The sequence below is a fragment of the Amphiprion ocellaris genome, chromosome 6 (assembly GCF_022539595.1).
Source record: "Amphiprion ocellaris isolate individual 3 ecotype Okinawa chromosome 6, ASM2253959v1, whole genome shotgun sequence".
NCBI lineage: Eukaryota > Metazoa > Chordata > Actinopteri > Pomacentridae > Amphiprion > Amphiprion ocellaris.
This window is the reverse complement of record NC_072771.1, coordinates 8,063,545-8,078,625: the sequence shown is the minus strand read 5'-3', so window position 1 is coordinate 8,078,625 and position 15,081 is coordinate 8,063,545. Positions and strand designations below refer to the sequence as shown.

The following is a 15,081-nucleotide window of genomic DNA, read 5'->3' as shown; positions in this document are numbered from 1 at the left end:
ATATATAAAAAAAAATCTTACTGGAAAGGAGTTTTTGCTGTGTGCTTCAGATGATGTGGTTTTCTGTGATTTTCCAGATACAGTGTTGAATCAGTGGAATGAACACCTCTAACTGCCTGAGAGACAGTCAGTTTGAGATTTCTAGTTTCAAGTTAGTTATTATTTTCTGTCATCTTTTCATAAATGTTTGAATTCATATAGTCATTAAAACTAATTAAAAGCACCATAAAGAAGATGTAAAGAAAGGTAACTTTGACAATGTATACCTTTAAAACTGATGTTTGGTTTAAATGTAATACCGTTTTACACAATGTTCATTTGATGGAGAATGAAACAAGTCACATGACCACAGTTTAGCGAGGGGTCATACCTGTGGGATTGTGGGAAATGCAGTACGGCTGCAGAGGGAAAACGTCAACATTGCCAGAGAGGAAACGACATAGCCTAAAAACAGGACTATTCTGCACGGTCTGAGAGGCGCACGTGGTAATTGTGACTAATAAGTTTTATTTGTTTCATATTTGTAGGCATTATTTGTTAAAGTGCTTTGTATGCCAATCACAGTCATCATGGACAGGGTAAAGCACAGAATGCAGCTGCAGTGTTGACTCATAATAGTAACTGCAGTGATTGTTTTACTGGAGCATTTGTAACAAGAAGATGATCATTGTCAATGAAATAGATAATCCACCCCAAAACATCTAGCAGGACTGCCTTACGGCATGATCCAAACCCTGTGCAGAACGTGAAATGTTTGGTCTATTTGTTGTTTGTTCGATAGCGAGGTAAAACACGGATGATGGAAGGGAAGGAAAGCCATCTGAAATGAGCAGCCGATGGCAGGCTTGTACCTGCACTACTGTTCAAAAGTTTGGGGTCAGAAATGTCCTTATTTTTTTCACCAAGGCAAGCTCTCGGAAACATTTACACTTCACTCATTACACATACTTTAACTATAAATTACTAACTGAAAAGGACTAAATAGCCAGGCACAGCTGAAACTACCAAAGAACTCATTTTTAAGCATGCACAGCCTGTTTCAGTATGAAAACCTCTTGACAATTTGAGTTGAATTTTTTTTCCTGCAAATTACCTTGAATTGAGCTACTGTAGTGCATTTGTGAGGTCACACACTGATGTTGGACCAGAAGGCGTGGCTCTCAGTCTCCACTCTAATTCATCCCAAAGGTGTTCTATCGGGTTGAGGTCAGGACTCTGTGCAGGTCAGTCAAGTTCATCCACACCAGACTCTGTCATCCATGTCTTTATGGACCTTGCTTTGTGCACTGGTGCACAGTCATGTTGGAAGAGGAAGGGGCCAGCTCCAAACTGTTCCCACAAAGTTGGGAGCATGGAATTGTCCAAAATGTCTTGGTATGCTGAAGCATTCAGAGTTCCTTTCACTGGAACTAAGGGGCCAAGCTCAGCTCCTGAAAAACAACCCCACACCATAATCCCCCCTCCACCAAACTTTACACTTGGCACAATGCAGTCCGACAAGTATGGTTCTCCTGGCAACTGCCAAACCCAGACTGGTCCATCAGATTGCCAGATGGAGAAGCACGATTGGTCACTCCAGAGAAGGCGTCTCCACTGCTCTAGAGTCCAGTGGCAGCGTGCTTTACACCACTGCATCCCATGCTTTGCATTGCACTTGGTGATGTATGGCTTGAATGCAGCTGCTTGGCCATGGAAACCCATTCCATGAAGCTCTCTGCTGAAGCACTGTTCTTGAGCTAATCTGAAGGCCACATGAAGTTTGAAGGTCTGTAGTGATTGACTCTGCAGAAAGTTGGCGACCTCTTGGCACTATGAGCCTCAGCATCCGCTGACCCCGTTCCGTCAGTTTACGTGGCCTACCACCTGGTGGCTGAGTTGCTGTCGTTCCCACACACTTCCACTTTCTTATAATACAGCTGACAGTTGACTGTGGAATATTTAGGAGCCAGGAAATGTCACGACTGGATTTGTTGCACAGGTGGCATCCTATCACAGTTCCACACTGGAATTCACTGAGCTCCTGAGAGCGACCCATTCTTTCACAAATGTTTGTAAAAGCAGTCTGCATGCCTGGGTGCTTGATTTTATACACCTGATTCTGATTATTTGGATGGGTGAGCGAATACTTTTGGCTATATATATATATATATATATATATATATATATATATATATATATATATATATATATAAATAAACAAAACCAATTCAAGTACAGCAGAAACCAAACTCAGCTGATGATATTGAAGAACTTTATGCAAACATGTGCTCCCTTTAATATTCGTTTTTTTTTATGTCTATGGACTTGTTCACAGACTCCTCTTCACTGTCTGCTGTTTCCAGAAATATCAGAGGTGAGACTGGATGGTCGGGGCAGTGGGTTAATGTCAGCTGAGACAAGATCCAGCTCCCTGCTGCTCTCTACAGGACGAAGTATGTATAGCTGATGGATGAATTGATGGACCAACCCAAACCAGTGCATAAGGTAATGTGAAAGAGTGGAGTTGCTTCATGTATGTATTATGATTTTAATAGATCCCTGAGTGACTCTTTAGCATGATGTGAGGAATGGAAGGACTGTTGTGAAGTTCATTAAACATGTGATTTTAATAAAATGTCTTAAGAAATTGTTCAATGAGCAAAGCTCTGGTTTGCCACAAATTATTTAGTGTATGAGCTCTATGGAGTTCATGGCATTTTCTCAATGTCTTCTTAATAACAGCTTCTGCCGCTGTGGAAACCTGAATTTGTGCTGTTATGTTGGCACATGGATAAAAGTGGGAGTTTTCATGGAAAACAGGACATTATCTGTTGACCCCAAACTATAAACGGTAATATGTGTGTTTGTTAAAACGTGACCATGCATGGCTGTTACTGCATCCGATTCCATTTCTTTGTTTTTCACGGTAAAGATAACCGGAGCAGACGAGCCGAGGTGGTGACGTCATCACGTACGTTCCAGATGCACGTTAACCGGGATGCGCTCGTTTGTCGCGGGGAGCGGAGGACGTCTAAACCGGCCGTTGTTCAGCTGAAATGAGGACAGATTCAGCAGCTTGTTTCTCGCCTCAGATGTTTTCAGAAATACTTTTCGCTGACCTGTTTTCGTAATAAAAGAAAGTTTGCGACTGAGCCGCCACAGGATGGTGGAGTGCATCAATATTTGGGTCCGGTGCGCCCCCTGCTGGTCCTCTGGCACACATCCTTTATCCACCGTGTGGAAATGCACTGTATTATAGAAACCAGTCAACTATACTTCGCCGGGTGACCAAAAGGCTGACGTCCAACCACGCACTTAAGTTCCTGAAACATCAAACATGTCAATGTTAACAGAAAAAGATAAATCACTGCAGTAAAACTGATTCATATACAACAAACAATAATGGAAGCAATAAAGGCCACATGGTCCATGCCATTTATTTTATGGAATGAATTTCAACTTAGCAAAACTGTGTAAAAGATCTATTTTTAAGCTGCAAGCTAATCATTTAAAATCTGTCATAGTACAGTCTGAAATCATAGACAACCGTATTCCTGCTGATTCAACAAACTAATCCGCCACAGTTACACGTAAAAAATCTTCCAATCAACTGCGTCACCAACAAGTCACAGGCACATCATTAACAAAAAGTATTTGCTTTGATTCCTCCGTGAATGACAGGCTTGTTATTTCACCCGAAAGCAGAGCCTGAGATCGAGGTGTTGCTTGTGAAGGACGCAGTGTCTGCAGCTGGAGCTGAAGAGAAGCTGTCTGACCTCTCCTCACACTCAAAGTCCATCAGTAGAGGCTTCTCTCTGCATCCTCTCTCTTCTATCAGGCAAAGCTGATCCATCAGCTCCATCCACTTCATCAGCCGACAGCCGGTAAATCACAGCTGCGTTTAGAGTTAAAAGACGCGCAATTTTTGTATCGCTTTGGTTCCACGTCAATTCAGCCAGTCCAAGTCATCCTCATCCTCATCATCACCAAACAGAGGGGCGGGTGGTGGATGCCCCTTCAAGCTCTGGACATTAATGAGAAAAAGAAAAGCATGAATGACACGCAGCAGCGTTCTAATAATCAGGCTTTTTAAAGCAAATTATTATGAAAACATCCCAGACTGACTGAACACTGAAACCAAACACAAAGACAGGACTCAGATGGGGAGAGAGGTCGATCGCTGAAGCCTGAGAGCTTAGACTGAACTCCACAGATTCTTCCTCACCATCTCATCCTCCTCTTCCTCCTCACTGGGTGCTGCTGGGGGTTTGGCACGAGTTATGCTCTGGAAAAATGGCTCCTCTCCATTTTCCTCACCAATTCCCCCAGTCAGACTGAGAGAACAGCAGACACAGGGTGGGGTATGCAAAGGAAGAGTGAAGAAGAAACAGGAAAAGATAATGGGGACAAAGCCGGCAAGAACAGATCACATGGGTGGTTAGTTTGGAGGAGACATCAGCAGAGATGGAGGCACAGATACAATCGAGTTAATGAACATTTAATGGCTTCATGCTCAACCTGCAGGTGGAGCAGACGACAATCAAATAATGTAAAAATGTTATGTCATGTACTGGATTCTAAAAAAAACAGCTGTTTGGTACTGAAAATACAAGAAAACTATTTTGGTTAATTCAAGGATGCTCTGATAAACAAGTGCTGACAAGACATGGCACTGTGGCATCGTACTGAGTGTAGATATATGTTATTTCATACAACAAATATAGAACTGATAACATTTTCGATCCCAGTGTGCAATGAGGCGTCCTTGTACACTGAAAATGATCTGTCGCCAATTTCCTGTTACCGCTGTTGTGTGACATCAATGCAACCAACATTTCATTTTATACATCGCCTGTTGTCAACTTGTGTATCTTCCCTTTATTCAAAGTATGTGTAGGTAATCAAAGTCTGGCAATGAAATGTCTGATCCCATCTAGCTGTGATGTTGACATTACTTCTCAGTTGAAGCGTGGGAGGCTGTGCATCACCTTAAATTTGGAATAATCCAAATCAGGAGTGTCAAACATGTGGTCTGTGGGCCAAAACCGGCCCGCCAGAGGGTCCAGTCTGGCACACGAGACACTTTTATTAAGTGTAAAAACTATAGAGAAGACACTAACTGCAGATAATTTGTAAAACTATAAATTTAAAATAATTTCTAGACCATGACAAGTTAAGATAAGATAAAGATAAAGTTCTTTATTTCTCCCCACTCCTGGGGAAATTTACATTGTTACAGCAGCTTTATTTACAATATATACAAGGGTGGCAAAATTTTTTAACAGAAAAAATAAAAATAAAGTTTAAAAAGTTGTGTTGATCATAAAGTAAAATACCAGATTGTTCATCGCTTTGTCATTTTTTCTGATTTTTGTAATATTGTGTCTTGTTTTTTCCCATTTTTTGTCTGACTTTTGTCGTTTGTCTCATGTTTTTGTTGTTTTGTTTCTTGATTTTGTTGTTTTGTGTTTGCTTTTTGTCTCACTTGTGTTTTTGGCTTATTTTTTGTCATTTTGTGTTTTACTTTTCTCATTGTTTTTGTATCGTTTTGTTTTGTTTCACGCTTTTGTCATTTTTTGTGTCGTTTGTCCATTTCTTTGTCGCTTTGTAACTTTTTTGTCTAATTTTTGTTTTATTTCATGACATTTGTCCAATTTTTTTTGCCCTATTGATTCTTGCTTTTGTTGTTTTGTGTCTCATTTTTGTAGTATTTTGTCTTGTTTTTGTTGCTTTTGTCTTTTTAAAAGTAAAATACCATATCGTTCAGTTCCAGACAGCTGTGACTAAATGTTGTGTTCCTTTGTAGACACTCTGTGATCTGCAAGTTGTAATGTCTAAATGATAAACTGAGGCTGAATGTTGTTGAAATTGAACTTATTTTTCTTAAAAAATTTCAGTTTGTTCATAATGTTTTGTAAAAAGTCAATTCCTTAAATGTGAACATTTTCAGAATGTACTTTTTTGCACTAAAACAAAGGAAATATTTGGAGTTGTCGTTATTACGTTCTGATTTTACTGGTCCAGCCCACTTGAGATCAAATCGGGCTGAATGTGGCCATTGAACTAAAAGGAGTTTGACACCTCTGCTCCAAATGATGCTGCATCATCTCCATCCCACCACTTATTTACTGGACTGACTGTGGATCAAACTAAACATTTTAGATTTCAGGAATAACCACAGTGCTAGGATTTACCTTGTGTCCTCTCCTGAATTGTTCTGAAGCATATTAGGTGGTGGAGGGGGGTTGGCTGGGGGTCCGAAGGCTTTCTGAGGAGCATCGTTTGGTTCATCTACAGGAGCTCTCTCTGGGTCCACCTCAGTGCTCACAGCAGCTTTAGAGTCAGACACAGCTTCCTGTCCATCCTCAGGTGGTAAACTCGTATCAGGTCCATCATCTGGATGTGTAGACTCGTTTCCTTCATAGGTCTCAGTAGCAGAGGGTTGCCCCTGCTCATGCTGTACCTCAGACTCTGCTGCTGCTGCTGTCTCTTGTGGTTGAAGTGCAGTAGTTGAAACTGAATGGAGATCAGTGGCTTGTGAAGCCTCTGCCTGGCTTTGTGTCTTTGACTCCGTGACTGTCTCGGCCTCCTTCTCTGTGGCTGCGCTCTGATCCACCTGAATCTCACCGACACGGAGAGAACCTGAGTCAGCGACATTTTCTCCGTCCTCATTTTCTTCCTGTTTCGCTTCTTTCTTTCCATTCACGTGCACATTCTGAAGAGGTTTCTCCTCGCTTTGTTTCACAGCTTCACTTTCTTCCTCCTTCTCCTCTGCTTCCTCTTCCTTCTTATGTGGTTTCAGTGCAGACTTGTCTGTGCCACTAAGTAGTTGCAAAGTTACATTCTAGAAAAAATAAGCATATGATTGCAGAAAAGCTGAAAAAAACATGATCAAAGCCAACTTTCATGCATCTTCATTATTAAATTAGAAGTTTTTTGTTTATAGTAGAGCATGTCATTTACAGTATATACTAACTTTTAATGTCTAGATAGATAGATAGATAAGTTTTGGTACCCACATACCTTTTGTCACACAATAAAAAAAGTAGGTGAACACATCTGAGCTGAACTCTTGCTTTTCCTACAAAGATCTCCCTAAATAGTCTGGACAAAGTGACTGATGGACACTAACAAATGGATTGCAGTGATACAGTCTTCACAGTTAACAACACAGTCTTTAAATGAAGGTTCATAACTTTACACTGTGACACATTGTATGCCATTAGATGTACGTGAACGGGACACTTTTGCACTACTTTGTCCATTTGATAAACATGTCATCAATCAAATTCTTTTCTTTTTCTTTACTTTCACAAATGGGCTGCTTTGGCATTTCCAGGCAAAAACCACTCACCTTAATGGTAGACACAATCACCCCCAGCACAGCCTGGCCGCTGTAAGATTCACTGAGGTCAAACTCCCCTCGCAGAGAGTGGTACACTCCGTTCATCACACGCTTCACCTACAGGTACACAAAGCTGACCTTACTGATGGTAAATGAAGCATCCTGTCACAATCATGCAGTGGCCTCAAACCGTAGTCAACAGAACAGATTTTAACACTTATCACTGTCCCTATTTAAAAAAAACAGTCAGATAATTATAGTAATGAGGAATTAATAAAATAAGAATGAAATGTATATTAAAATATCTTTAAAACTGCAACACCTGTAAATCCTAATGCAGTGCAACACAACAGAACTTAATTTATAAATGTATAAGATATAAAAATACATACATCATAAGCATATCCATACAGTTATAATCACATTTTGTTTGTGTTAAAGCTGTATAAGAAAGGTCAGTGTGCTCTTTTTGAGGCTGTTGGGATTAATTTACATTTTATTATTATTTAGTTATTATCATTAACATGTTATACAGACACAGACTTACTGCTGTCAGTGATGTACATATGTGCTGGCCTGAGACCAACATATACAACATGCTGTCGATGTAGTGAAGCTGTGTGGATAATATATAATGAATAAAAGCAGCATAGCTATTATTATTATCATTGCTATCATTATCGTTATCATTATCGTTATCATTATTATTATTATTATTATTATTATAACAAGAAAAGCACTCAGAGCGCAGTACTCTACCAAGGCTGTTCATTCCCCATATGGCATTGTCAGAAATGCAGCATTTGTTTATTAGTTATTGATGATCAGAAATCACAGCAATGTAGAATATGTCCATTTAATATAGATGCAAACACAAACAAAATGGCCTTCTGCCGAGCACAGGCATGTGTTATGCACGTGTACATTATGTATGGATACCAAATCACACGACTTAAATATGTAGCGGACGGCGGGAATTGATGGGACTCAGAAACACCCCCACAATGTCATCAATTGTTCCTTGTATCATTTCTGATGGATAAGTCCTGATAAGTCCTCAGAGGTGGATTTGTAGTAGGATCACAATCATGTGATCATCAGCAAGCGGCTGACATAGTGTTCACTTGTTGTCATAGTAACAGTGATGCTGTGCCACTATCTTACAATGATACAGAAATCTTTAACAAATCCATGGATCCAGACTATAAGCTGCATCACTGCCAGAATCTAATCACTTGGTCCTTGTGTCATTTCTGACCTTCCCTGAAAATTTCATCCAAATCCATTAGTCTGTTTTTCAGTAATGTGCACAGACAGACAGATTTAGGCACGGCGATCGTCACATAACTAAGTAATAATAATTATTATTGTTATTATAGTGCCAGCAGTATCAGTACCAGTTGCTGTCATATTAAGTATGGCCTACACCAGAGTCATCTTGTTGGTGGCATGCTTTATTATTGTCCTGACATTCTAAATATCCATCAATAATAAAAGCTGTAGTTGTGTATTTCCCTCCACTGTATTTGAAGGTATTTGACTAGTTAATAATTTTTTGATTGATTAAAATGGTTTTAATGGGACAGGTTTACACAGCTGATTTATATACATGAACTCATGGTAACTAGAGGTTGAACCACAAGCAGAGATCACAGAACTCTTTTATAGCATTTTAATAGGCTATTCTGACATAATTTAAACTATTGGAGACTGCATGCAAACTGTCACATGGATCTGTCAACATTTTAATGAATCCGAATCAGATCTAGCAGGAGTGAACGTGTCCATTTTCCTGGCAAGGAGCAGTTAATCTTAAATGAGCGCACTGTATCCCCTGTAGTGTGTGACTTCATCTTAAAAACAAGCTGGGACCTATGACTGAAGGCTCAGCCATCCTGCACTGACATCTGGAGGTGACAATGAGCTACTGCTGATCTTTTCTGAGAAAGGCTGCCTCAAGCATGATGAAAAACTACAAAACCGGAGGGACTAATTGCGCTACACCCTCATTCAGTGTGTCATTTGTGTTCATGTTTGCCTGCTCACCTCTGCTGCAGTGTCTTCTGATTGGTCCTGCTCTTCCACTTGTCTCTCCAGTTGAGCCACTCTGCTTTCCAGCTTCTCTCTGACAGCTGCTCCCTGCTGCTCCAAGGAGGCATACTTAAAGAGAAGAACATACCACCATGACACATCAATCTTTATAAAATGTCACATTTTTGGGAGCCAAAGTCCTCATAGTGCAGATCACAGAATTTTAGGGTGAAAACTAAATTAGGTTAGGATATGTTTAGGTTTATGTTAAAGCCAGGCCAAGGCTTAATTCTTATATACTGTTCATACTGTACGCCATCACAGTATCGTTTGTGTCAGTTTTGACCTGGGCCAGAAATTCCCTCAATACAGGTGTCTACTTGCTCTGGGGGTTCAGGACTTATGGCTTCGGTAAAGGGTCTTGAGACAATCGGAATTGTAATTGGCGCTATAGAAATAAAGTTGAATTGAATTATACTAAACTCTGAGCTACACATCTATTTAGAATGCATAAATAGCTGGTCTGACAATAATAAATGGATTCACTTCAATTAATCCTTAACTACAGTTTCAGAGAGGAGGGAGAGTTTAGTTTTCAAATCTTACACCACTTTTTTTGGAGAAAAATATCGAACACACAATATCAACATCTCTAGAATTTCCCTCTGGATTAATAAAGTATCTATCCATCTATCTGATATACACCACCGTTCAAAAGTTTGGAGTCACTTAGAAAAGTTCTTATTTTTGAAAGAAAAGCACATTTTTTCAGTGAAGATAACATGTAATGAATGATAAATCCAGTGTAGACATTGTTAATGCAGTAAATGACTATTCTAGCTGGAAACGGCTGATTTTTAATGGAATATCTCCATAGAGGTACAGAGGAACATTTCCAGCAACCATCACTCCTGTGTTCTAATGCTACATTGTGTTAGCTAATGGTGTTGAAAGGCTCACTGATGATTAGAAAACCTTTGTGCAGTTATGTCAGTTATGTTAGCACATGAAAAAAAGTGGGAGTTTTCATGGAAAACATGAAATTGTCTGGATGACCCAAAATTTTTGAACAGATATGTATGTGTGTGTCTTATTTTACCAATATTTTATTGAAACTGAAGATGGAATGGGAAGTAATCAGTCTTGTGGAGTCATTTAAATGATAGTAGTTTCTGCTGCTGTGGAAGTGAGGGCCAGCTGAGTGTGTTGTTCTTCAAACATAAAGGTCTACCTGCTCCCCTCCCTCAGAGTCATCAGAGAGGCTGTAACCAGAGTTTTCCACCATGTTTGTCTCCAAAGCATTTTCTGCTTCCCCATCTTAAAGGATCAGATCAATGGCCTCTTGCACACATAACCTCAGCCAGTCAAATGGCAGCTCAGGTACTGATATAATCTTCTGGCACCTCAACTCCTCTTTTGTTCTTTGTTGTGATCATGGCTGGTTCAGCTTCTTGATTTTAGGAATATCCAGTCAGAACGCAGGTACAGATCTTGTGACTGTGTCGAGGCACCCTCTGACCTCCGTATGACTCCTGTTCCTTCTTTGCAACATATAGATGAGAAATCCTAAGCAGATGTACTCTTTCAGTGTTTGGAGATTTCCCCATGACTCTATAAAGACCAACAGGTGCCTGTCAACCTGGCACTGCTGTCAAATGTTAAAAACAGGTCAAATTTGACTGGAAGAGGATTTGAGGGTTAAGAAAGTAGTAGTTCTGGTCACGCTTAAATTAGGCATCCGGGAAATATGTAGGTGTGTGTAGAGGGCTGAGCATTGTAGAGCTATAAGCACAAACATAAAAGCACTAAACGATATTTTAGCAGTTGTGTATGTTAATATAGTTTTCACAAAGTTGGTGGAAAGTCACACTCTGGACAAAATGCAGAATGATGACCAGTTAATCTGTTTAGATTGACTAAAGTCACCTGTCTTACCTTTTCCTGAAGGGCTTGCAGCTCTTCACTCTGATTGCAGTGTTGTTGCAAACTCTGTTCTTCTGAATCTCTTGACTGCTTGAGAGCTGTAAGCTGTTGACGGGGAGAGATGCCAAAAGTATGAAAATCACACATCACGTCTTCACACTTGCATCACCCAACATAAGCGCGGTATTTCAAACTACAGTGATTTCCTTTCTTTAAGATGTTTCATTCGGCCTTTTTTGTTTTTATTTCATAGCTGAAATGACCTAAACTTGTTTATACCTGACTGAACATTATGAATTTATAGGAAAAGTGATTTAGGGAAGCTTTTTCTTTTCTGCTTCAAAAAGACTGTCCCATAGCTACTGGCTTTATTTTGTGGAGGCGCCGCAGGTGCAGATCTTGGTGTCGGTAGCAAATATTCAAACAAGCACGTTAAAGGCCGACGTGGAGAAGGGTTCCATTTGAACAGCAGATGAACATGAGTCAGTCGGTGGTTTGTTTAATATTTCAGCAAAACACAAATATATTAGATAACTGTTTTAGTGACTAGAGCGGTTGATGTGCTAGCTTGTTCAAGTAAAGAGCTATACTACACAAAACAAGTGAACAATACATATAAGATAAACATTACGTAATTTTTTTGTTATTTTGCTGAAATACCCGAATAGCTAGTTGTTTTGTTTTTTTTCTAGCTATCAAGTGAGTCCAAAAACAATTACTTCAGATATTTATAATCTTTGGTATTTTCTAGCTGTGAGCCTTTAAGAGTTTAGTGTGTGTGGTAACATTTGAAGCTGTGTTGAAAGGTTTTCTATCAATGGCCATTTACTATGTTAAAATAAATGTTTAGGGTTGCATTATATCAAATCAAGCTACTGTAATAAGGCTGGAACATACTGGACTATGCCATGCTGTGTACTGCAATCTTGACATGTGACCTCCATGAAAATATGAAAGCAAAAGCATAGATTACTCCAAAAGCTAACTTAGATTATTGTTAAAAGGGGTCCTCCAACTTCAAAGTTGCTGGACTTAAAGAAGGCAAGTTGAAAAAGAGCTTTTCCTATGTTCCCTGGGTTGTATGCTCTGTGTAGGACATTATAGGAACCTGAAAACCTTTTTTCCCACTTATTACTCTTATAACTAGTTATGTAACGATTGGTGTTGGTTTGTCTGCCCTTCTGTTTGTCTGGTAGCAAAATTACTCAGAAAAAGATTAATGGATTTACATGAAATTTTCAGGGAAGGTCAGAAATGACACAAGGACCTATTGATTAGATTCTGGCAGTGATGCGGCTTATAGTCTGGATCCATGGATTTGTTGAATATTTCTGTATCATTGTGAGATAGCGGCATGGCGTCACTGTAACCATGACAACAAGTGAACACTACGTCAGCTGCCTGCTGATGATCACATGATTGTGATCCTACTACAAATCCACCCCTTGAGGACTTATCGGGACTTTTCCGTCAGAAATGATCCAAGAAACAACTGATTAAATTGTGGGGGTGTTTCTGAGTCCCATCAATTCCCGAGGCCTTCTACATATTTAGGTCACGCAATTCAGTATCCGTACGTAACGTACACATGCATAACACACGCCTGTGCTCAGGTGCAAGGTCATTTTGTTTGTGGGTACATCTATATTAAATGGACACATTCTATGTTGCACTGATTTCTGATCATCAATAACTTATAAACAAATGCTGCATTTCTGACAATGCCATATGGGAGAATGAACAGCCTTGGCGGAGTACTGCACTCTCTGAGTGCTTCTCTAGTTATTATGTGCGATATTGTGGGAACTGAAAGTGACTGCCCACCACTGCCGTATGGCTCTCACTACAATTGGCCCACCCTCAAAGGTAAGGGAACAAAGATAACATAGATATGCTTCTGTTTAAAAAAGCATACTCAAAATATATCTAGAAATAGAACAGAATACGGTTTAAATAAAATGTAGCAAAGTAAGATACAAGAAAAATAACTCATTATTTTTTCAGCACACCCTGTGCTATTTGCACATGTAGGTTGGTTTAGTTTCTTCAAACTTGAAGCTCAAGGCCTCAGGAAACAAACAAAAGTATTACGTGAACACATTTCAAGGTAAAGAAACATCAAAAGGTTCAATAAATGAAAAACCCTGATACAAACTTTGTGCTGAAACTGCAACGACTTGTTTAAGCTAACTTGTCTACCTTTTCCTGTAATTGAGCGAGCTTGTCCTGTAGGTCATCTCTCTGCTCTGTCAGTTCAGCCAGCTCTCCTCTGTGCTGCTCTTTAGCTGAAGCCAGCATATGATCACACTTCCTTTTCCACTCCTCGTCCAGCTCCAGCTGAAGCTGAGACAACTGCAACACACACAAAATGCCATTAGTGGCCTTGGGTAAGTGATAACTGTAGCGTTTAATTAAATTCAGAGTGTAATTTTCCATTGCAGTGCAATTCAACAAATTTCTCTGTTGAACAGGCCTTTCACTGGATGCTACCTGCTCAGATACAGCGTTGTCACTGCTGCTCCTGGCTTTGCGAAGTTGAGCTCGGAAGTTGTCCAGCTCCTGCTGGCTGTTCTTGCGGAGCTCCTCCACCTCCTCATCACGACGCCGACGCTCTGCCTGCCATTTCTTCTTTCTTTCTGAAAGCGCCTAAATGTGAGGAAAACCCAGAGTTTGTCAGAATATACATTTTATATTCAAAATAAGATGAGATAAACTTTATTGATTCCTCACTGGGGGAACATACATTACAGCAGAACTGTACTTTGATACAGTATAGTCGTGCTACATTTCTGCTACTGCAGTCAAAAAGTTTTTTAAAGAGACAAAAAAAAATTGAACATTTTCTTGTTCATCTGTAAGAGCTGTAAAAAGAAAGAGTTTTACATTTTGTTGTTGGGGTACCTGGAAGGAAACAGTGTTTCATGATGTTTTAATGCTTAAAGAACTAGAGGAAGAAAGTGTTTATGTGAATTTGTTGGACTTGGGGCTGTAAAGACAAGAGCAGTATTAAAAAGATACTGTTGCTCTAGACAACCTATAAGGAAAAGCAAAAGTGTTAGAAAAGATTGTTGCACCTGAAGGGTTGTGAAGAGAAAAACAGTGTTACAATTTGCTATTGCAATAGAGAGTAGTTGCACATGAGTAAAACTTTCATCACATGGACATATTAAACAATCTCACCACAGAACCTCTGCCTGAATTCTTCCCAAATCTGAAAAATTCTCATATAAATGAATAAATTCACCATATTTTTGGTCTTTGTCTTCTACTTGTGTATTGAGTTATTTGGTGTATACCCTCCATAAAAAATAACAGTCCTGTCCCCTTTCACTGACAGAAGGGCAGAAACATGACATATACTCACTCGTTCCAGGCTCTCTTTATCAGCCTTCACATCTTGCAGCTCCTCCTCCATGGTGTTGACTTTAAGCTCCATCTCTTTGCATCTTTGCTTCTCTGAGCGGTACTGAGTCTGGGCCCTCTCCGCTACCTCCTTCAGCTCTGAAAGACACAAACACAACACTGACCAGCGCTTCTTTGACATTAACTTGACCTAAAATAGTTAACATGTAAAATCCACTATTTTCTGCTCTTCTTTTACTTTTTTTATGCTTCAGGGCCCTGTTCTTCATACATGCGTTTGCTCTGATTGGATGGGTTGATGATCGTACACCTGTATGGACTTTTCCTCTGGAATTGCTATAAAATCAACACTTAGGATTATTCACATCTGCACTTGAATCATGTTCTACATTTCCAACAAACGTGAACATAATTACCTTAGAGGCACAAAGAGAAAAGTG

At 39.7% G+C, this 15,081-nt stretch overlaps 1 protein-coding gene across 10 annotated transcripts in view; it reads right to left on the bottom strand.

The window, feature by feature from the left end:
* Nucleotides 1-3,400: 3,400 nt before the first annotated feature.
* The window catches only part of fkbp15b (FKBP prolyl isomerase family member 15b), a 29,387-nt gene continuing 17,706 nt past the window's right edge, over nucleotides 3,401-15,081 (bottom strand). For 9 of the 10 annotated variants that reach the window (XM_035946781.2, XM_023267135.3, XM_035946783.2 and 6 more), the window contains 9 exons: nucleotides 14,643-14,779; nucleotides 13,769-13,924; nucleotides 13,478-13,630; nucleotides 11,291-11,383; nucleotides 9,371-9,484; nucleotides 7,334-7,441; nucleotides 6,174-6,823; nucleotides 4,205-4,313; nucleotides 3,401-4,003 (listed from right to left, as the gene is read on the bottom strand). In XM_035946781.2, coding sequence (XP_035802674.2) covers nucleotides 3,926-4,003; nucleotides 4,205-4,313; nucleotides 6,174-6,823; nucleotides 7,334-7,441; nucleotides 9,371-9,484; nucleotides 11,291-11,383; nucleotides 13,478-13,630; nucleotides 13,769-13,924; nucleotides 14,643-14,779 — 1,598 coding nt within the window. In that variant the 3' untranslated portion in view covers nucleotides 3,401-3,925. The remainder of the gene's footprint in view (nucleotides 4,004-4,204; nucleotides 4,314-6,173; nucleotides 6,824-7,333; nucleotides 7,442-9,370; nucleotides 9,485-11,290; nucleotides 11,384-13,477; nucleotides 13,631-13,768; nucleotides 13,925-14,642; nucleotides 14,780-15,081) is intronic. The other variant, XM_035946782.2, reaches the window with a different exon arrangement.